Here is a 24,152-nt window from a genome sequence, read left to right as displayed (position 1 = left end):
ATAAACTGAATTTCTCAAAGCTTTATGAGACCATGCCAATACCCATTTTAGTCCCATATGTTGCTAACAAATTTGCCCCAATGCATCTCTCAGAAGCACACCTGAAGACTCACTTAAAGGATCTAGCACATCATTCTGCAGCATTCAAAACTCCGTGGGTAACACCATACTGTACTTTTACTGATGGCTTCAATTTAAAAAGGTTTTAGATTTCTTCCGTTTTCAAGCTATGTTAGCTAGACTGTAGGCTACTAGAGAGAGCAGTCCAAAACTTCACCAATGATCTAAATTTCAGCCTTAAAAAGTAGACTAAGGGAGATTCACAGCTATGTGGGATTGAATTTGGTACATTAGTTTCAATAAATGATGATTTGGAAGAAAATGGCTTATTTTAACATTGTTATAGTCTTTTCATTTCAACAGTTTTAAGACAGTGCCTTGATTATTATTTGAACTGAATTTTCAGCTTAGAAATAAATACAAATTTTAAAAGTAAAGAAAAAAAAACCAGGTTAACAACAACAAAATGAAAAAAGTTCCATCTGATTTAAGTGAATTTTGATGAGGCTCAATTGAAACAAAGTCAGACAGGGTTTTTTACTGCAGCTTGAGATGAACGGAATTTTCTCTTTCAGTTCAACATGAACTCAACTCTTCTTATTTTAATGATTTGGTAAAAATACACCAAAAAAAGAAAAAAAAAGCAATCTCCCAGGCCAACATACTCCAAGGTCTGAGTGATGTTTTTTTTTCCTTCCTCTGGTACACCACTCAACTCTGAGGCCAAACTTTTTACACAGCTAACACCAGATTAACAGAATCTAAGCAATAAAGCTCCTCTCTTCCCCTCACTAGATACACAAATTCCAGTCCGGTCCAACCCAAGATCTAGGTGCTCCGTTCCCTTCCCATCCTGCTACTGCTACATCCTTAATGGCTCTAAGGCAACCCAAAGTTCCTATTCTTGCCTTAATCTTCACTGTCTTACTAAAAAAAATAGTTACAGTTTTTCATCAAGGGTCCTCGTCAGAGCAAATATCTGCAAATCTCTCTCAAGTAATTGCAAAATTAACGTTATGTAACATTGCCAGTATAACAAAGTCACTTTACCAATTTGGGGCCCTTTTTTTCCTTTGCCAAAATGTCTGTAACCTAGCAAACACATCCACTTGAACTGTCAAACATAAACAAATGTGTTTGCAAGACCAGGGTCTCAGTTATTTCCCTCTCCTTCCCCACTGCCTGCCTAGTCTATAGCACTTTCAGCTATTCTATGACTAGTATCACTTTGCTTTTCTGCATTGCTTAGAGAGCAACTGTATCTTCAGACAAAATGCAAACAAAGCTTTCAATAATGTTAAAGTAACAGGAAAATTCAATGCTAAAGGAAGAGAAATACTGGAGTGGAAACAAAAATTTACTAGATGACTTGAGTTACAGCTATTTCTATCTTTGCCATGGCACTATGTAATCCCTTCCATAAACTGAAAAGTCTGTTTCATAATCCATATTATTGAACTTGCTGTCAAATCAATCCAGCACTAAGGGATCAGGTAGCCTAAATTACGCCTCAGATTCTGATGTTGTAAATACTCAGCTTCACTAAGGTTAACAGAACTTACTTCAAGTAGCATACAATTCAAGAGGTGTGTGTGATAGCAAGATTGGGCCCTGAATCATTGTAATTACACTCTCAAATAACTTGCTTCTTTCTAAAAATGTTATTCTTTTTATTGATAATTAGGCAACAGACAGAAGCTTAAAAAATTTTTTTATTCTATTTCCATTGGACCATTTTCCCAACTTTCAGCTACCTATGAGATAAATGCCTCTAAAATAGTCTATGTTTATTTTTGCTTTTCTTTCAGTAGAAATATTTTCATTGAGCTGGTTTGCATTATAATACTGCCAGTTTTGCAGTCTCTAGCTGTGGATAAGCTCCAAGCAAAATGATGCATTTGGCACAAAGCAAGGTTGATTTAGTGTGTTGGCATTAATTACCCATTTTGATTAACCGTCTTTCACATGCTTTATGCTCTAGTGTTAAAAATTATGTGCATGTTTAATGCAGCAAGAGGGCTAGCTGATTTTATAGAAATTTACCTGAATACATTTCTCATTACAGTGAATTCTTTCATATTTGTAAGTATGAAAATATTAAAAAGGTGAGAGTGACGGGGAAAAAAGAAAAGACAGTTGCATTCTTTAGCAAAAACATTAGCACGTATTGCTACATCTTATTAGCTTAAAAAAAAAGCCTTTGGGTTTTCTACACTGTTATACAGCTGTATAGCATGTTCCTTTTAAAACACATACTCAGGTTTGGAAAACTGTGCAAGTTCAAATTTCATATCAGCTTCTCCCCTAACATAATAGTTAAAGCCAGGCCACGGATGCCTTTGTTGGCCAGGTGAACTGCTACATGGCTGTATTAACCTTCAGATACAACAAAGCAGATTCACCTGTTGCATACTATGGACACCACAATAATTTTTTCTCTCCTGTGTACATCATACATAAACAAAATATGTTTCCAGTCCCTCACTGTAGCAAAAGCATAGTAATGTGGTTAAACAAAACAAACCAAACCAAACAAAAGGAGTAGTCTCAATAGCTTTAGTCCCTTAATCAAATGACAAGGGTACCAGAAGAGAATAATAAAGGTGGCATCTCAGCATGTACTGCAGATCATTGTGGAGGTGCTGCAGAGGACATCTTCATAACAGCTGCTATTTAGTTTTCCAGCAAGGATGAAACCCTGAAAACACTGAAGTCAACCAAAAAATTCCCAGCAACTTCAACAGAAGTTGTGTTTGGTTTAAATACGTTATAGGATTTGTTTAAATGTCTCTTATCACTACAACAGACCTCCATAAACTACTCTTTTTAAAATATCGCACATAATTCATGCTATTAGTGTTAATTATGCCAATTAAGGTCAGAGTAATTTTATATACGAAATCTGTATTAGCTGTAAGTTTTAATTATAGCTACGGCTCCTCAGTTGGGAGTAACTTAATTTACAGAGCTACTACCCCAAATTACACATCTTCTGATTTTTTTCCACTGAAATTAGTGATAGCAGAAAGAGCAAAGGAGGATAAACAGCATTTATATTACATGAATGAACAGAATGCTTCACACTTGGAAGATTTAAATTCACACCTTCTGATGCTACACATTTCATTCCAGATATAAGTTCTGGCATCTTAATACAGCAGACACCACAGTACAGTATCTAGGCACAAAAAAAGGGAATTCCAATGGCACATACCCCTTGGTCATGTCTTAGGCCTATAATTACCTACAGTCATTAAGAAAACTGGCTGCTGTATTTGAAGGGCTGGCAATTCACACTTCAGCCTGCTGCATGCAAGTCTCTACTAGCATATGAGCTGGACAGAGTGATACTCAATTGTTAGCTCCTCCTCTTCACCACCAAAACGTCTTACGTCCACCAAAACCAGTACTTGTCTTTACCAGTCTCTGTTGCCAGAGGAGGACCCCTTTGACAGCACACCACAACACATTCAGGACTCTACAACTGGTTCTTCACATCCTATCTGTGGGATCTCTGTTTCTCTCTTCATTGACCTTTTATACTTCTGTCAGCCCACTTACACCTCCAGGGTCCAAGTCAGAAAATTCAGAGCATTGCTCTAACTCATAGAAACAGCAGGAACTGCAACACCATCAGTCTGGGTTTGTTTGATGAAATGAGTGAGAATTGCAATGCAGGCTTTAGAAAGGTGCTACATTTTGAGAGGTACAATTGGATTTACATGTCTGAGGAATATGCTGCCATGATATTAAACAAGCCTGTTGCATTATAGAATAGGTACAGCATAACAGATTCCATGAAACACAGGAATGTATTGTTACTTACTTCAGCCTCGAAGTATATTAAACTAAACAAAGTGTTCAAGTCATGTGAATCACATTCCCTCAGTCATTCTGAGCAAGTATCTCAAACTCCACATTTGATTTAGAGATAATGATCTTAATTACCAATGCCTAAGTCTCATACACTCAGCCATCAGAACCGTACCCAGACAGGCATCTGGGCAGCCATACAATACTGCATGCAAGAAGCATCAGACATCTCAGAACTATCATCCTGAGGTGTCCACATGCTGACTTAAAAGCTCAACAGGTGGATCAGAAATCCACAGAGCTGGACAGGGACAGAGAAAAAAAAAATTGTCTTTGAATAGGTAAACCAGTCAGTCTGAAGAGAGATACAACTTCAGCAGTATGAAAGGAAAGTTCCTTGTGAGAGCTTAGTCCAGTTACTTAGCTACACATTTTAAGCTGTGATCTACTTTTCAATATGCACTGCATTATTAGTATAACTACAGAAAAAACTCTCCAAAGTAGTTTAAATAAATGGCATCCATACTTACTTTGGCAATATTTTTAACTGGTTTTCTCTAAGTTCCAATATCTGGAGTTTAGTTAATCTGTAACAGAAAGACATACTGAATTATCACAATATACTGCATTTTATGACAAAAGCTATCTCTGAACTTATTTATATTGCTGAATTTCAAAAAAAGATCTACATGATCGAAATAGTTTTTCTGTAAGAATCAAAATATGTTTTGTGCATAAATCTGCATGTTATTTTAAATTCATTTATTCATTGGGGTTTGGTTTTGGTAAAGCAGCAAACAAACTAGATCTTGCCTGCTTTTCTGCACCTGTTTGAACACATTTATTTTCCTTCATCCCAGAGATTTTAAAGCACTTCACTGGATTCATTATGGGTACACATTAACATCATATACAGGAGTACACAGGAAGGAATAGAAGAAAGGTAGGATCAGTCCACACAAGTTAAGATGCTGAATTTCTAATATTGGCAATGTATCAAACCATTTCATATAACAAGCCTCATCAGAGGAATACCTGTGGTTTTCCACATGGTAAAAACAACCTTTAAATTCATCTTGGATTTCCTTACATATTCTCTTTCTAGTCAGCTTCTTAATCCATGTTGATATTTCTGTTAGAAGGCAGTTTGACCTTTCTTTCAAGAACTATAAACTATAAATAAGATAAATAAAAGGAGGACTAGGGAAAACGTGGGCCCTCTCCAGAAAGAAACGGGAGACCTGGTTACCCACGATATGGAGAAGGCTGAGGTACTCAGCAGCTTTTTTGTCTTGGTCTTCACTGACAAGTGCTTAAGCCACACCACCCAAGTCACAGAATGCAAAGGCAGGGGGACTTAGGAGAATGAAGAACCACCCACTGTAGGAGAAGATCAGGTTCAACACCATCTAAGGAACCTGAAGGTGTACAAGTCCATGGGACCTGATGAGATGCATCCGCAGGTCCTGAGGGAACTGGTGGATGAAGTTGCTAAGCCACTACCCATCATATCTGAGAAACTGTGGCGGTCTGGTGAAGCTCCCACTGACTGGAAAAGGGGAAACATAGCCCCCATTTTTAAAAAGGGAGAAAAGGAAGACACGGGGAACTATAGGCCAGTCAGTCTCACCTCTGTGCCCAGCAAGATCATGGAGCAGATCCTCCTGGAAACTAAGCTAAGGCATATAGAAAATAAGGAGGTGATTGATGACAGCCAACATGGCTTCACTAAGGGCAAATTGTGCCTGACAAATCTGGTGGCCTTCTACAACAGGGTTACAGCATTGCTCGATAATGGAAGAGCAACTGATGTCATCTACCTGGACTTGTACAAAGCATTTGGCACTGTCCCACATGACATCCTTGTCTCCAAACCAGAGACATGGATTTCATGGATGGACCACTCGGTGGATAAGGAATTGGCTTGAAGGTTGCACTCAATGAGTTGTGGTCAATGGCTCAATGTCCAAGTGGAGACCAGTGATGAGTGGTGTTCCTCAGAGATCAGTACGGGGACCAGCGCTGTTTAACATCTTTGTCGGCAATAGGGACAGTGGGATTGAGTGCACCCTCAGCAAGTTTGCCAACAACACCAAGCTGTGTGGTGCAGTCAACATGCTGGAGGGAAGGGATGCTATCCAGGGGGACCTTGACAGGCTTGAGAGGTGGGCCTGTGCAAACCTCATGAAGTTCAAAAGGTCCTTCACAGGCTGAGCAGAGAATGGATTGAGAGCACCCCTAAGGAGAAGGACTTGAGGGTGTTGGTTGATGAGAAGCTCAACATGACCTGGCAATGCGTGCTTGCAGCCCAGAAAGCCAACCATATCCTGGGCTGCATCAATAGAAGTGTGACCAGCAGATTGAGGGAGGTGATTCTCCCCCTCTACTCCGCTCTCATGAGACCCCACCTGGAGCACTGTGTCCAGCTCTGGGGTCCTCAGCACAAGAAAGACATGGACCTGTTGGAGCAAGTCCAGAGAAGGGCCACGAAGATGGTCAGAGGGATGGAACACCTCTCCCTATGAAGACAGGCTGAGAGAGTTGGGGTTGTTCAGCCTGCAGAAGAGAAGGCTCTGGGGAGACCTTATTGCGGCCTTTCAGTACCTGAAGGGGGCTTACAGTAAAGCTGGAGAGGGACTTTTTACAAGGTCATGTAGTGATAGGACAAGGGGTAATGGCTTTAAACTGAAAGACGGTAGATTTAGATAAGATATAAGGAAGAAATTCTTCACTATGAGGGTGGTGAGGCACTGGAACAGGTTGCCCAGAGAAGCTGCAGATGCCCCATCCCTGGAAGCGTTCAAGGCCAGGTTGGATGGGGCTTTGAGCAACCGGGTCTAGTGGAAGGTGTCCCTGCTCATGGCAGGGGGGTTGGAACTAGATGATTTTTAAGGTCCCTTCCGACCCAAACCATTCTATGATTCTATGAACCTCTAGATCCCAAACTCAACTGCTTGGCCAAGATAAGTTCAAAGTAGTCTTGACATTCAAGCAATGTGCTATCCCCAGTGGAATTTTTTGCATCAGGACAGCAGTGACAAGAGTATCTCTTCATTAAGTGAACTGCAGAAACTGAATTTCGTTTAAATACAGACGGGATTCTAAAGTCAAGAGTTCTACATGTGACCCACTAACAGCCCTCATACAACACAAAACAGGGCATTAAGCTCCCTGACTCAAAAAGGAGCATAGTGAACAGACCAGTCTTTTGTGAAGGTGCTTAACTGAGTATGTTGTAAGGACAGAGACAAAAACCTTAGTTTTGATTAAGTAGTAAGAACTATACTTGAGTAAAAATAGAAAGCTGAAAACAGTATTTATTTTTCCTCCAGACATTTGCTCATTTTTGGATGCATTTGAAAGTAGCAATCTGCCACGCCTACGAATAACCTAAGAATATAACAGTCACCTTGAAACAGAGCAGAGGTCAACATAGCCCAGCACTGCAAGCGGTACTTGCCATCTGGTAGCAACTGCTGGAGGGAAACCTCCTCCCCCCCAGCCTCTCAAAGAAAAACCAACACACTAACAGTGCTGAAAGAATACCCTAATAAAAAAACAGTTCATGGTAATCTCACTGCTGTCAATCTAGGACATACCTGGAAAGGACTTCCTAGCCTTCTTAACCTGCCTGCACCCTAAGATACCAATTTGTGACAAAACAGAACATTTGTTTAAGCACCCTCAAGATTTGAATGGTCATTTTGGGCTTGGACTTCTGAATCCACGAACAATCAAACACTGCATTAGGCTCCAGCTGGTGTTTTGCTTTGATGACAGGGAAAATAGCTACAATTTGTAGGTTTTCTTCACAGCACAAGTATGCAGTCAAATTTCTCAGTTGAAAACAGTAGAAGCAAACCGCCATTCATATGCTAAACTATATACATATGCATGCCGACACTTTGTTGACTTTAGCCAGAACTAACTGTACTACACTTTTAATAAGCTAATTCTCTGAACTTAAAGATTGCCTTTTGTGATAGAAAGGTTCATAGCTTTGTGACCTTGTTTCACATTCTACTCTTTCTTCAGCTAACCCTAAGAAATTGGAGGTAGAATTATCGAATTTCTTTCGTATAGAGCTACACAGAGGCTGCTAGGGAAACATTTTCAACCTCTCCTGGCTGGGAGATACAGGCCGTATCTAAAAAAACTAAAAGTAGTTTTCTTGCCATAATTGATGAGAAATACGGGACTGAAGCACTTGCCACTTCTTTATGACAGGAAGGGTTAATTCAAGTTTAATATAATAATACACACCAAATACTCAGCCTAGCTGCTCTTTAAATTGCTGGTGTAAACACTCACGCTAAGCATCTGAATTGCTATAATGGAACAGAAAAACTGGGATTTGATTTGGAAAAGAAATACAGACAGAGAACTAGTACACCTAGGAAAAACAGAAGTCATAGTGGCAGAATATATTTCCTGCACCATTGTATCACACAGATTTGTCATACTCATACAGAAATATTTCATCTCTCAACTGTAAAAACCCATAACCACAGAAATATTTACACATCACCTAAACACAAAGCTGTAACAGAGTATTATTCAACTTTAAGTATACCTGGTGTAACAGTCAAGAAAATTATTGCTGCAGTATTGTCATTTAATGTAACCATCTTAGCATGCTTGTAAAATGTAGCTCAATTTTTAAATTAAAAAAAAAAAAATCTCTACATGAACACCTTGCCAAAATAAGATCAATATTCTTCCTAAAACTGATTTCTTTAACTATACAATCTGTAAAAAATGTAAAAGAAATATATAGCAGGTATACTTAGAAACTTGCTGTTCAACAGCAGGCATTCCTTGGAAAGCTAAAAATATTTCATAGAGACATGTTCTTTATTTTTCACCTCCTTTACACTTTTGCTAATGCAGAATATATTTTTTTTTTAATCGTAACTAAAATACAAAGGCAGGAGGACTGAAATATATGTATCCTATAGCAGGCTGCATTTGCAAAAGTTTCAGCCAAATTGCATACATGTAACTAAATTAAGTCCGCAATTTGATTATCACTGTACATTTACGTAAAAAAAAATCCCGAAGTAGATAGTACTAAAAATACCTACTACCGCAAATACTACTCGCAAATTGTTGAGAAAGCAGATTAAAAGTAAATTTGTTGCAACATCACAGTAAAAAGTCTCTGGAAGCAATACCCCACTGTAGACAGCATTCTCAGAGGTTTTAGAACTGCACTGAAGATAAACTCCTTGCTTATCTTAAACACCTATCAGTAAATAGTGTTTCCCTTTTAAAGCCCTGTCTCAAAATTAGCATTCAGTGAGCTTCAAGTTTAGAATGCTCTGCTTATATATTTGTATAATTAAATGTAAATATACATGGTGTGTTTAGACACAACAGATATGATTTTCTTAGGAAAGCATAAGCAATTCTCAGATCTCTGTGCACTGGTTAGCAAAGGCTAACTCTGGCATCTGTGCCAATATTAATGCATTCAAATTAGAATTTGGGAGTGGAGGAAAAAAAAAATTAAAACCACTTTATCACTCCAGAATTCTGAAGGAACTGGCACATTTAATCAAAAGTCTGGTGATTTTTAATAAGTCTAACAGGCTGGACCAGTCCAGCATCACTGAAGGACAGCACGCATATAATGCTCATAAAGAAGGGGAAAAAACATTGTGTAATCTTGACCTCAATAGTATGCAAAGTTCTAGCACAAATTTTGAAGGCAAGAATAAACATGGAGGTAAATGTAATAAAACACTGCATGGATATACTAAAAGTAGTTTGCATTACACAAACTTCTCTTTCCTGAGCACCAGGCTGAATGTTACTGACAGAAGTGCTCAAAGACTCATTTCGGGACTCTCCTGTTCAATATTTTTTGACAGCAATCTTAAAGGATAGGAAAAATGCTTAAGTTAGCTGATGCCACAAAAGACAGTCACAGACAATACAGTGAATTATTAAGATGCTGTAGGGAAAAAACCTGTACAACCTTAAGTACTGAAAAAAATACAAGAGGGACAACATGACATAGCACCAAGTCAAGTACTCATAATTTCCTTGCAGAGTCATCAGCCATTTCTAACTGAGCTGTCCAATGCACTAGTCGATCATGTGGGAAATGACACTAGCCAGCTGCAAAAAGGGCTAGTGGAACACTAGAATGTAACTACAGACGTTTCCAAGAGAAACAAGAAGATAATCATGACATTGTACAAGCCATGAAGAGGTCTCAATTTGAATTCTAAATATAGCTATATATGTCATCATCATCTGTCAAAAAGAAGAGGAATTAAAACTGAAACTCGTTCCAAGATACATTAATATAATCAGGCACAAAGGAAAACCTGCCATACCAGAGGGAAACAGAATTTTGTTTACTCTAACAAACTAAAAGAGAGATATGAGAACACTATAAAAACAGCAGGTGAGAGAATGAGGGATAACACTCGTGAGAGATGACAGCAATGAAACTGTGGAACAAATGAACAGTCAGAGAGAAACTGACATGGGAAACCAGGTTTCTAACCTGAACTGCTGGAACAGAGACCCTAACACATGGAGCACAAAAACATCACTAGCTTTATAAGGCACTGGCTTAGTTTTTAAGAGGCATTATTACCTACAGCAGCCAGTAAGAGCAGGCAACAGAACTCCGTTACTTCATGTGTCCCCATGTAATCAAAAGTAATAGCTTTAAGGCCATATATAAAACAATTAATGCACCAAATTGAAAGAAGCTGAAGGCTTGTCCTTGATGGGAGTAACCAATAATGTTCTAAATTCCCAAAAGCTCCTACCAGAGCTTTTCTGTGTGTTTGTTTTTAAAAAAAAAATTCTCATATTCTGAAGTACAAGATAAAAGACTGTTAGCCCTAGCAAGTGTTTATAACTGGTTGTAAAGTTGTGGGGTGGCAGGGCAGTCTGATCCCTTACAGAAGTACTCAGTGTCAAAGGGGTCTGAACCTTACACTGAAATGACCCAGCCAGCATGGGTTCACGAAAGGCAGGTCTTGTTTGACCAACCTGATCTCCTTCTATGACCTGGTGAGCCACCTGGTGGATGAAGGAAAGGCTGTGGACGTCATCAACCTGGACTTCAGTAAAGCCTTTGACACCATCTCCCACAGCATTCTCCTAGGGAAGCTAGCAGCTCATAGCTTGGATGGGCGTGCTCTTTGCTGGGTAAAAAACTGGCTGGGTGGCCGAAGCCCAGAGAGTTGTGGTGAAAGGAGTTAAATCCAGTTGGCAACAGGTCACAAGTGGTGTTCCCCAGGGCTCCATTTTGGGGCCAGTCTTGTTTAATATCTTTATCCATGATCTGGATGAAGGGATTGAGTGCGCCCTCACTAAGTTTGCACATGACACCAAACTGGGTGGGAGTGTCCATCTGCTCGAGGGTAGGATGGCCCTGCAGAGGGATCTGGACAGGCTGGATTGATGGGCCCAGGCCAACTGTATGAGGTTCAACAAGGCCAAGTGCTGGGTCCTGCACTTGGCTCACAACAACCCCATGCAACGCTACAGGCTTGGGGAAGAGTGGCTGGAAAGCTGCCTGGCAGAAAAGGACCTGGGGGTGCTGGCTGACAGCCAGCTGAACATGAGCCAGCAGTGTGCCCAGGTGGCCAAGAAGGCCAACAGCATCCTGGCTTGCATCAGGAATGGTGGGGCCAGCAGGAGCAGGGAAGTGACTGTCCCCCTGTACTTGGCACTGGTGAGGCTGCACCTGGAATACTGTGTCCAGTTTTGGGCCCCTCACTACAAGAAGGACATTGAGGTGCTGGAGCGTGTCCAGAGAAGGGCAACAAAGCTGGTGAAGGGTCTGGAGCACAGGCCTTATGAGGAGCGGCTGAGGGAACTGGGATTGCTTAGCCTGGAGAAGAGGAGGCTGGAGGGGTGACCTTACTGCTCTCTACAACTCCCTGAAAGGAGGTTGTAGTGAGGTGGGTGTTGGTCTCTTCTTCCAAGTAGTTAGCAATAGGACGAGAGGAAATGGGCTTAGGCTGCACCAGGGGAGGTTCAGATTGGATATTAGGAAAAATTTCTTCACTAAAAGGGTAGTCAAGCATTGGAAGAGGCTGCCCAGAGAGGTGGTGGAGTCACCATCCCTGGAAGTATTCAAAAAACGGGTAGATGTGGCACTTTGGGACATGGTTTACTAGGCATGGTGGTGTTGGGTTGATGGTTGGACTGATGATCTTAGAGATCCTTTCCAACCTTGCTGATTCCTAGTTTTTACTTTCATTAAAAAATAATGTAGTCACCAAGCCAGGAAACACGAAATCATTACCCTTAACTGGTTCAGCAGTGGACTTTGTAGTGTTAGGTTAATGGATGATCTTAAAGGTCTTTTCCAACCTAAACGATTCTGTGATTCTATGACATTGTACCAGTTCATTGTTTTCCAATTTATATAATCTACACATTATCTTCCTATAAAGTAGTATTTATTCTGTGCAATACCACTATTAGCATGTGCACTTATATAAATACTTTGAATTAATTTAGAAACAGCTGATGAGAAAAGTCTTAATTTCAGTTTCATTCTCCTAGCTAGAAGCTAGGATGCTGCAAGTCATTATATTTTAAAAACCAAGGCTGAATTCTTCATAGATATTAAGAGAAACACTATGCTGGAGAAGTGGCTTTCAAGTTGCCTTCAGTAACTGATTTATTCTTAAGCTGTTGGTAATTAATGATGTCACCATTTCCCTAACCATTAAGTGTTCCAGAAGCAGACAGTGATAAAGAAAAAATTATAATGAGGCTTTTTTTAAACTATGTGTAAGATTAATTACTAATAAGGCCAACTGTGTCAACGTGAAGTCTTCAATTTCACCTGTAGTGCCTGGTTTTTACTAAGAGAATTTTGCCATTTGGTTAGACTATTAAAAAACAGAACAGAAAAAATGTATAGGCAATCATTAAAATGCCAACAAGTAAAGACTACACATCTTCCAGATATTTCATCTTCAACCTTAATGAAGGCTTTTGAAATGCAAACGTTGTGTACTAGAAACAAGCACAACGATTAATGCTTCTGCATCATAAGCAGTTTTTTTGTTAGCTGAGTATGTAACAGATCTGGTGCTTTTAATTGTTCATCAGGGAATGACTAATAACTGGACAGAGAAGTATAGGCCCACAACTCCAATCACAGATGACTAATAAACAAAGAGTCACTATGGACTGCACCTGTGCTCATCTTGCACTGTACATCTCCTGATCTGCGAAACTTCTGCAGCACTCTATTTAGGGGCTTTTCTAATCTCTTGTAAACTGTGCTGACCCTAAGGCAATTGCTTTCGTACAGCAATGTGCCTGGTTAAGGGTTGTATTTCCTGAAAGACAGGCTTGCTGGACATGGGATAGGGTAGGAGAGTGACAATCTACGAAAAGAGAGCATAAGAGTGAAGAGACGGGGGGGAAAAGCAGAAATGGCTCTATCAGCATGATAAGAACAGGATGAACTATGATTAACTGGGAGTCTTCCTTTTAACAATATTATCCTTTCACTTTTGCTCCCAAGATTTAATCCATTTTAAAGAGATACGGGGTTTAATATTTGTCTTGTATTTACAGTATTACATGGAATAATTTTTCTTAGTCAGCACACCATAAATTTGCTATGTCTTTCAGAAAGATTCCGGGCAACAAGGTACTTGAGAATTATAGATGTGCATGAAGGGATCTGTGCATCCGGGAGAGGACAAGTGGAATTACAGATGTCATTATTTGCTTCACTCCAATTACTGAATGATAAATAACCCGTATTTCAGAAATACTAGTTTTCCATACTTACCAGACTTGTGTTGTAGAAGAAGCAAGTATGTAAACAAGTTTAATTTCTTGGCTTTTTACAAGAATTCTGTCTGTCCTTCAAAAGCCCAATTAAAAAATGGTGATAAAAATTCAGGGTTTTTTTTGTAACTAACACGTGGCATAAATGGATTGGTCATGTATACTTCTTCCCCTCCTCCAGTTCACACTTTGCTTGAGAAGCAGCAGAAACTGCTCTGCATTAAATTTAAAACTAAACGTAGACTAAGTTTCAAATTCAACTTACCTGCCAAAATTGGCTGGCAAAAACTCAAGAAAAGCATCATTCAGGTACAACTGTGTTAGGTTTAACAGTTGGGAAAATCCATCTGGAAGCCTATATAGAAATAAAATAATGTAGTGCCTTTGCTTCAATTATATTCAGGGCATTAAGACATATTTTCTTAAACAACAGTATAGTATTGAAGTCCTACATATTGATAACATTAAAATTAAGGTGGTACCAGAAGTTCTGCAAAATTGCACTAGATATTTGTTCTCTGTAAGCTTAGTTTCAAATTGAGGATAATATCTACATGCAATAAAAACTACAAACGTAGTCTTGCTATGCATGTGTGATCTCCTGACTCCTAATATGGAGGAGGCATTCACTAGAGACAGTAAGATAAATTAAAACCTATGCAACACCTTTTTTCCCCAGAAGAGTTATATTGTACAAAGTTTGTATCTCTGGCAGTACTACTTCTGGCAAATTAATTTTGTCAGTATTGAAGGTGACAGGGAAATCTACTCATATAACCTAAGTTTGAAAAACAGTGATACAGGCTTCAGAGTAAAATTAGTTATTGTTATTAAGAAAACTCTTTGCATGTTTCTCTATGTTCACAGATAAGTGATGGGCTTAAAAAAGCCGAGAAAGCCACATGGTATAATGCAGGATTGCCCACACAGCCTGTTAACTTGGGCAAAATACTTGAATGACATAGCTATGCTGTATCACAGTGCAATGAGGTCAATGAAGATACTTCTCAGGTAACTCTGCTCCTTGCATCCAAGAGCTGGTGCATGTCTGGGGCAAGTCTGAGACTCAGTAGTGTTTGAAAAAAATATAGAACATCAAAAGAATGACAAACTTACTTTGAAATTGGATTTACGCTGGCCTCAACAACTGTCAAGACTTTACAGTTTTTTATATTTTCTGGAAACTCCTGTATGCCTGCAAGACACAGGGAGAGGTAGGGAAACAGTCTTAAATTATTAGAGTCCATCACAGGCATACAAATGATGTACATAAAATAGCTAGCCATAAAAACTTTAATTCATTTAGCAACCAGTGGACTGGTTCTCTAGTATTTCATTTTAGATACAGTCTTCATTAAAGCAATACTCTTATGCAATATCAATTCTTTTAGTATTCTATTCCCAAAGCATGTCATACTGCATCTTAGCAGGCAGCTCACCATGCAGCATTACGGAAACACAGTACACTTAAGAATTCCCACCACTCATTACCATATATTAAAGTACGGTACTTTGTAATGTACTTAGGATCAGGCCCTTGGTCCCAATGTGATTTATTTAAAAAAAAAAAAAAAAAAAAGAAAAAGAAAAAAGAAAGAAAAGAGAAGAGAGAAGAGAGGTGAGAGGCGAGAGGAGAGGGAGAGGAGGGAGAGGAGGAATAGGAGGGAGGGGAGGGAGGGGAGGGAGGGGAGGGAAAAGAGAAAAAAGAGAAAAAAGGGGGAAAAAAGAAAAAAGAAAAAAGAGAAAGAAGAAAAAAGAAAAAAGAAAAGAAAAAAGAGAAGAGAAGAGAAAGAAAAAAGAAAAAAGAGAAAAAAGAACAGAGAAAAGAAAAAGGAAGAAGAGAAAAAGATAAAAAGGAAAATAAAAAAAAAAAAAGAAAAGGCATTTATAGACATGGTAGAACAAAGGTTCCAACAGGATTTGTTTGTCAAATGCATGGCCTGTATGACATCCAGGTGAAATGGTAAGGCTTCAGATCTTGAAGTATGTTTACAGTATTCATGGTTCTGAATAGCCATCTCAAAATGTGACATACGCTTGCTCTTAACTTCAGATTATTTGTAGAGAAGGACAAAAACACTGCAGACTTATATCTGCATATCTTATATTTCACTTATATCTGAAAATTAAAACCATAAGGAAACTCTTTTTCCAAGGTTATCTCCAGAAGCACCAGAGTGTATTTGCAACCCACATATCTGCCAAATTTGTGTTTGTCAGAAACTGACAAAGAGGCCTTGAAAACAGAAGACAGGTACCCACGTCAGTAGGAAATCAGTACTGAACCATTCTACTGCCCAAGACTTTCACCTCAAACTGTACTATACCATAAAACCAAATAAAACCATGGTTATCACAATTGCAGTTGCTTTTGCAACATATCACCACATTGTTCTTATACCATGGGACAGGTGTTTTTATTTTAAATAAACTTGTCCTAAGTATAGCAACCATTCATACTGCAATCCTTCCAACTGGATTACGAATACACTATTTTTTCAAGAAAAACGCATACACTAGTAAAATACTGTTAGTTTAAAACAACTGTTTTTTTCAGGTAACAGAAATCTTAGCTCTTTGTCTTTCAATTAATGCCTGTAATTGTGTCTGCTTCTAGAGTGCTTTATCAGGTGCGTGGAGAAAGCAACCTGAACCCAGGCAATGAGACCACTAAGAACGAACTGTACTCTGTGGATGCATGCTTTTAGGCTACTGAGAGTGTGACATGTCATGCTGGTCCATGTGACATTAATTCTCTTAGAGTCCAGCTGCAGAGAGAAAGACAAGGGCAGTGTCTCTTCTCATTCAGATTGGCAGGTGGGACTTGGCTGTGTCTCTCCATGTATCTGTTCTGAGAATATCGAAGCAGAAAAACATGGCAAAGCATCAACTGCTAAGTAATGCTTTTACTTACGTAAGAAATTACACAATTTCTGATGTTAGCTTTGAGTTTAGTTCTTTCTATGTTTGTGCAGTAAAAAGATTGACCTTGTATATTAGCACTTAAGAGATGGCAATACCACCTGACAAGCAGTCACAAAACACACATTTTCACATAAAGTCAATTTGTGATGTTGAGGGGCAAAGTCACGATGCTGACTTTTCCATAAATTCAACTTAAGTATTCACACCACTTCTGTCAAAGCAGACTTTTAGGTCATTCTTGACAGGAACCTGTTTCCCATACTAAATGGTTGAAACTATTACTTTTGACTCATACCAGGTGTTGTACTCTGTTATTTAGAGGTGACAGGCAAGAAAAGCATACTAAGCCATACAGTTAATCCAGGTGTTTAAATACCTCTAAGTATCATGGATCCGTTTGGGAAATAGCTTGTTGAACAATAAAATATAAAAGCAGAGGGTACCAGGAGGAATTGAACCATCAACTGTAATATAGGTAAAGATTTCTGACACTTCTGGTTCACTACCATGTGTGTTCATGCATATGCACACAGGTGTAAACAAAAACGTAGCTTTATATATCTGGCTTGAGCCACATGAAATTTACGGGGGCTGTGAGTGGAGTCAAAGCAGAAGATGACGACATGGGATGCTGATTAAATTCACTTTATCACTCCCTCAGTTCAAAATCAAAACTAAAAAGCTAACACTTATAATGTAATGAAGCTTAATTTCTGGAAAGCAGCAGTGATATTTTGAAATCCAAAGATAGGTTTAAAGAAAGATCAGAAAACTACCATTGAAAGACTAGAAATGCATCTTACGTATTGCTGTCATATGATCTTTCTGTTAAGAGAAACACATTTCCAAGAAATTAAAATGTACATGATCTTAATTCCAGTTGTAGCAAGAAGCCTCTTTCACCAAACAAGAATATCCAAACGTACAGATGCAAAGCATCTAACATGACACAGTATCTGGAGCCATGGCAGATGAACAAAAATCTCGCACATAAGAGGCCTGTATAGATGAAGTTGATGATGATCTGTATGAAGTGGTCTTCTGTTGTCTAAAACATACATCAAGACCTCTTTATTGCTGATGATATAACTTCACCTTGTTAAAATAAGTGTCTACATTAACCAGAGTAAACCACTGCTAAGCTCTTCGTTGGAGGCAGAGTTGTGTTTCAAACTGATTCTGTGCCATTAGTTTTGCTGTCTGAAACACACTGAGCGATTTTGTAAGCTTAGTTTTTCTGAAAGATGCTCACACTGCTGGCCTTGGCTTGGTCCTTGGGTGAAAGATTGCTCTCATCCAACATGTTAAACCTCATGTTTTTAATATTAATATTAGTTTCCACTGCCTGTGTCAAGAATTCATTGAAGCACAGAAAACTTAGATCTGTGACAACTACCTAGAAAACAAAATACACAGCACATCTGCTAGAGGAGAATGTCAATGTACACTTAAGTCTCAAAAGAACAGCCAAATAAAATATTAGCTATCCAAATACAGACATGTTAAATCAGCATGCTTTTGTACATAATTGGAGGACTTTACAGTAGTCTCTTGTTTGACTATGCCTTGGGCAAGAGGCAGCAACAGTTTTAACAACAAATTAATAACAGAAATTCAACTGATAATAGAACCCTAACAACAAAGGAGCCCATGAATTCAATTTTGCTGCTTCTTAGAGCCAGAATTGTTATGGTACACACCATCTCTACCAACCTCACTCAACACCTCTGTATGGATAAATGGCAGCCATCATTCAAAAGAGCAGTAAATTGGGAATGACAGCATGAAATATACCTAATGTTTGTAGTACACATTCAGAAGAGGAAAAAAAATTAGGAGACTGCGCCACTCTACCACATGATATAGGAAGTTGCATTTACTAACTGGCTATACAACAGCCTTCAGACATTCACTTTTCCTCAGCTATATTCCTCCTACATGCTAGAAACATGCAGTTACTGTTGGATTAGTATTCTTTCAGTTCTCCCATTAAGAAAGTGAATTCAAAAAGCAAGTAAGAAGGAAGAGTAAGTAAGAAGGCAGAGAGACACTGGAAAAAGAGATGAGAGAAGGACACAGGGCTGTAAAGAGCACTTTATAAGAGAACCTGTTCCTCTTTCTCTACTTTCCATCTATCCTTAAGTGTCCTGAATCTTCTTCCCCATTAAGGAAGCTCAGCAAATCTCAAGGATCTCTGTGACCACATCTTTCCACCCTCCTTTTGTAACACTGTGCTAATTAATCCATTTGATAGCCACCCCCACCCCCACCATCCCATCAAATGAGCACTGCAAACTAAGATCCACATTCCTTTCTAAATCCCATTTTTCCTTCTGTTTTTTCCTGCTTCCTTTACCCACTGATACTCAAGTATTATAAAAGAGGAAGACAGTGCAACAGATTACTTGGGGGTTATCTAGTTTGTTGCAGCCTTACCCCACTTCTCCTTGAAAAGCATTGTATGGTCAGGTTTTTCATCCTGCCGTTTCCTACTTTGTATGGTAACAACCATCACCCCCAACCCATTTCAGTGCTATAGCTGACTTACAGATGATGCTTACTGTTTTCCAAAAAAACCACAAACCATCGCACTTGTGGACTATGACCATTTGAAGAGCACAACAGGAGGAAATACAATTTGCTGGTAATCTTTAATTCTAACTACCAGATCCAAACTGAATTGAAAGCAAAGTTCTTTTTGTAGTGTAGTTTCCCACAGAAGTGAGATTTACGTAATAGCTTTTAGTATTTGCTTGTCTGTTCCTTCCTCCCTGATTTCCCAAATTTCAGGCACTTTAAAAATGCCTCTCTGGCCAGTTTCTACCAAAACCAACACTTTAGGAGGGAAAAAAAACCCCAAAACAAAACAAAACAAAAAAAACCCCAAAAAGGCAGGAGTTGGGGGGGCAGGACTGGAAGATTGTTAAGGAAAATTTGGCAGTAAGGTAAGGAAGAGGAACCTAAAATTCTTGTCTGGGCTGAGCCAAAAGCAGAAAGCATTCATCATTCAGAACTCTACTTGGCACAAACTCACCAGCTAACCAGCCTAACCTAGAAAGTGGTGTTTAATCAGCATCCCAGACCAGCTGTGGCACATGCCCAAAGGGCATACCAAAAAGGTCATATAGGGATTTCGGGTCAATGGCCACAAATCTGAAGGTAATCAGTCTCAGTTCTGGATCACATAACAGAGCTGAAATACAGAATTTTGCCTGATCTCTAACTCCCCCGAGAGAGCAATGATTGTTTTGGCACAGCTTGTCAGAGCAAATGTGCACAAATGTCCCTCTCTTTGTTTAGACTGGATTAAGGCAATTGTAAGTGTAATTGGGGTCCCACTCACCATCTGGAGTTACACTCATCTCCTCTCCTGCATAGCATAATCCTTTCCTATCACCAGGGTCATCGTAACTTGCAGAGCAGGAGGAAAAACTGGGACAACTTTTTCTCTCCATCAGATAAGATTTTTTAACTCAGAAATACTGGCAATTCTGGATTTACAGAAAATTGTGCAAGTCACATCCGCTGCTGCCAGTATCCTTCACTGCAATGGATCCCAGAGCCGACAGCCCAGTAAGCTACTGTTTCAGCTCTACTGCAGATGGGGGCTTGCTCTGCTGTTCATACTCTAGTCATGTAGTCGTATTTTTCTTCACAATCAAATGCTAAAACTAGTACACCCAGACTTCAGTTACTGGAACCATTACTGCTACACAGCAGTGGCAGTACCTCCAAACCAAATTCCACCTCTTCTCACACAGAAACATTTTAAATAGGCTTAAAAAAAAAAAAAAAAAAAAAAAAAAAAAGTATTGGTTCAATTCCTAAAAAGCACAGAGAAAGAAAATCGCTAATAAATACGAGACCTGTGGAAGCCATATGGGTGATGTCCCCAGGAAAGAGTTTACAGCCAGATCTCTCAGTTTGTGGGGCATGTGAGAAAAAAAAATAATTCTCTGCAAATAGCAAGCACGCCAAAAAGCCTCTTGCGGCAAAATGAATGAAACTACAGCCTGCTGTGCACCCATCCCACTCTGCACCCTTACAAGTATGGAGGACACAGAGGCAAACATAGAGGCTCAGTCTTCATGAATATGAAAGCAACCTTAATTACATTCATTCTTCCCTCAGCTAATCTATTCATCCTGGTCTCAACTTCTGGGCAAGTAGCTATTAGGACCTGCCTGAAAGAGCTCCACCATAAAAAGAGCAGCTTTGGTTTGTTCTTCCACTCAGACCTCTGCTACAACTGTCCTTCCAGCCATGGATCAAACATGGCAATCAAAATATTTTCAGAGCTCAAGAATACACGTCACAACTCTCCCAAAGATAACATAGAATCTGTTTACAAAAGCTGAAATTTTAAACTGAAAGCTTAAACTGAAGCATCAGTCATGGTCTGTATTCTTATATATTTATATAATTTGCTTTAATTTGGGATTTCTGCATACCTTCTGAACTAAAAGCAGCATTTTTCATTATTAAGTAAGCAGTGTGTTAGAGCCCAGTCAATTCACTGCACAATGTTGACCCATTTATCCTTCCTTTTGAATGTTCATTCCTCTTTCCAAAATTCTTAGAGGATCCCCTGCCAAAGCTGGTTTCAGATCAACCAGGGTGTCAGGTTTCCATGAAATGCCTGACCAGCCTGCAGGGCAGCAGTAGCAACTTCCTACTCAGAGCTGGAGTTGCAGCTCAGCACAAGGTTGGCCTCCATGTACCTGTGCACAAGGTAGTACTCAGTACACTAGTTGTCGCCAAGCAGCTTAGGAGCCTCTGGCTCATTTAGTAAAAACCTGTCCTAAAAAAAAAAAAACAAACCAAACCCAATCGTTTCGAGAGAAAGAAGCAACTATTGCAAATACATTTTCACCTAGTTCCGCAAACAGATATCCCAAGGTTTTTGAAACCTGCTATATGTCACATCAGTTGCTCCTCTTGCACTCTCAAGAGTGTCAGAACTGTGAAATTCCTTACAACTTGGTTTTCCTTGTATATGAGCACTACAGAAGCTGTGGTTTGTAAGCTTGGACCTGTGGAAGAAACCTACCTTTCTTAAGAAGTACAACTCAAAAAAAATCTGTCATAGATTTAACCTATCATCATTAAACTTGTTACAGATTTAATAAAACACCAATTTTAATACATTTATATAGCTTTTCATTCTCTACCCTCTCCACTTTGTTCATGCAGAAAAGTTCCCTCCCTAGAAAAACTTTTGTTTTTATCAAGGAAATCACTAATCTAAAAAAATCTCTCAAAATGTTTACAAAATTCTGAAAATGAACTCCACTGGATTTCCTGATTTTTTGAAGTGACTGTGCTTGACAAGTATCTACTTATACCTTAGTAAGCAGAGTCACCTCTCCATCTTCACTTTATAAAGTCCTTTTCTCCAATTCTACATGCTGTGAAAGTTTTAAAGTTTCCTTTCCCATTTGTCCTCCCTTTAATGATGGTCACTTGCAGGGTTCTAAGCTACAACCATGCTGGGGACTCCTTTCTTAAGTTTACACAATGAAAAATGGAAGTTGAATCTTTATTTGGAGGACTGTTTGGAGGTTTTTCGTATGAGAAAACAGATAACGTGTACCGTCCATGTAATGATTAATGCAAAAATGTCAGTTGAGCTACAAATCTGACAGAAACAAGTTAAACGGTGTTTTCATTTATAAAAAAGGAAAAAAAACCCCAGGAAATACTTCCATAGGGAAATTTTTAAGGTTTTCTAATGAGTTTTAAAGAAAAATGTATTCATTGATTGTGATAACTATTATAAAACAATTAGATTTACAATAAAATATAGTATTGACAATATATTTGGTGCTCATTTTGTTAATGAGGTGGGTACTCAACTACATACATTTGTATATTAATAAAATATTTATTCACAATTAAGACAAAAGGCTCTTTTGCAGAGTAAGTGTCCACACGTGGAAAAAGCAGCCGCATTAAGATGTAAACTGCTTTTCTATAGCTTTGAACCCATTCAAGTCTGAGTCAAGTTTAGTAGTTCTAAAATTTTTGGTTTGAGACCACTTGTGAAATTCAAAATTTTAAGATTTTACTCTGAAAGCTAGAAAGTCTCACCAGTTCTGTGAGGTTCAGACAGTAATGAATCCTGGTTGATACTGTGTGTTAGCCTCCTGATCTGTTTAAATGGATAATGCCTCCTCATCACTTTCTCCAACAACAGTAACTTGTACTGCTAAATCATCAGAGCTGATGCAGGCACAGAAAACAAGATGACAGTTTAGTGGGGTTTTTTTTGTGGTTTTGTTTTTTTTTTTAATTCCTTTTATACACATATACTGGTATAGCTAGGATACTCCAGCAAGCCCACAAGAGTCTTCCAAGCATTCATCCTCAAACTGGTTGGAAGAACTTCAGTTTTTAGAGTAATGTACCTCTAGGCCTGCTCTAGCCTCATTCCTTGCACAGTGTAAAGGAGAAGGAGTGTGAGTAGCAAGACACATTCCTAAATGCCTTTTCTCTGGAAAAAAAAAGGATAGCGAATAATGCTGCTTCTTGAAGACATGCCTGACACACTAATTTACATAAACCTAGACATGCCAGGGCAGGGTAGAATTGCAGAATGTGGAATACTAGGAACGTTGTGGGCAGCAGTTTTGTTCTTAATGCTGTCTTAGACAACTACCAAGGTTCAGGTGATTTTCAGCTATGCCTAATTCATGGCTGGAGTGTTGTTGAGTCCCCAGAGTAACCTGAAACTAATTTCTTTGAGTCCAGGAAGAGATCTGTATTAAAGTTACTTCAGAATTTCAGATATGTATGCTCAAATTCCACATTCAAGACCTTAACTGCATTGAAATGCTATTTGTTTGCATCCTCTCTTACACACAGAGATCATTTTATTCTGCAGAGACAGATTCTCTTCAGTTACATCTTTAATAAAACAGACAATAAATTTTAGAAAAAATACTATAAACACTTGAATAAAGAACTTTAAATAGAATAGCTGCCTACATTTAGGGTAAATCGAAGACCTCTATATGATGACATATTACCATAAAGCTACAGACTCAGGAGTCAGCACCTGATCAATGATCTTTTCTCTTATTTCACCCTCATAGATGATATAAAAAATCTGCTCCCATCTGCCCCATTCCAGCCCCCAGTACAAGCACAGAAATAGCAAATTTAGAGCAAGTTATTTTTGTATTCATGATCTTCCTTTCTTACTTCTCCCTGCGGAAAATAAAACTTGGATCTGTCTCCCTATTAACCATGAATAATTCTAAATTCCTAGAAAAAACATATTCCTAAATGCACCAGGTAGGCAACATAAGACTAGATACTCTCCTGAATTCTCATTTTCCAACTCCTCAACTTCTGGCACACAGTGTACTAAAGCTAGTTTGCCAAATTAGCAGATGATTTTAAAACACTGAAGAAAACATTTGATCTAAATTTGCATCTGTTAACAAAATTCTTTAAAAGTACTTAAAATAATTTTATAGGCAGATATGCCTGGAGGCTGGGGGGGAGGGGTGGGTAGAGGAAGGGTATCTTTGCTTTTTGGGGGTTTTCTTGGGTTTAGTTTG

The 24,152-nt window shown here is 38.8% G+C and overlaps 1 protein-coding gene across 8 annotated transcripts in view; it reads right to left on the bottom strand.

Annotated features, from left to right (window-relative positions):
* The window catches only part of ERBIN (erbb2 interacting protein), a 138,652-nt gene that overhangs the window by 41,062 nt on the left and 73,438 nt on the right, over window positions 1-24,152 (bottom strand). For all 8 annotated transcript variants that reach the window (XM_075726831.1, XM_075726836.1, XM_075726837.1 and 5 more), the window contains 3 exons: window positions 14,779-14,857; window positions 13,928-14,017; window positions 4,404-4,460 (listed from right to left, as the gene is read on the bottom strand). In XM_075726831.1, coding sequence (XP_075582946.1) covers window positions 4,404-4,460; window positions 13,928-14,017; window positions 14,779-14,857 — 226 coding nt within the window. The remainder of the gene's footprint in view (window positions 1-4,403; window positions 4,461-13,927; window positions 14,018-14,778; window positions 14,858-24,152) is intronic.

Source organism: Pelecanus crispus, chromosome Z (genome assembly GCF_030463565.1).
Source record: "Pelecanus crispus isolate bPelCri1 chromosome Z, bPelCri1.pri, whole genome shotgun sequence".
Lineage (NCBI taxonomy): Eukaryota > Metazoa > Chordata > Aves > Pelecaniformes > Pelecanidae > Pelecanus > Pelecanus crispus.
This window is presented reverse-complemented; position numbering and strand designations above follow the sequence as displayed.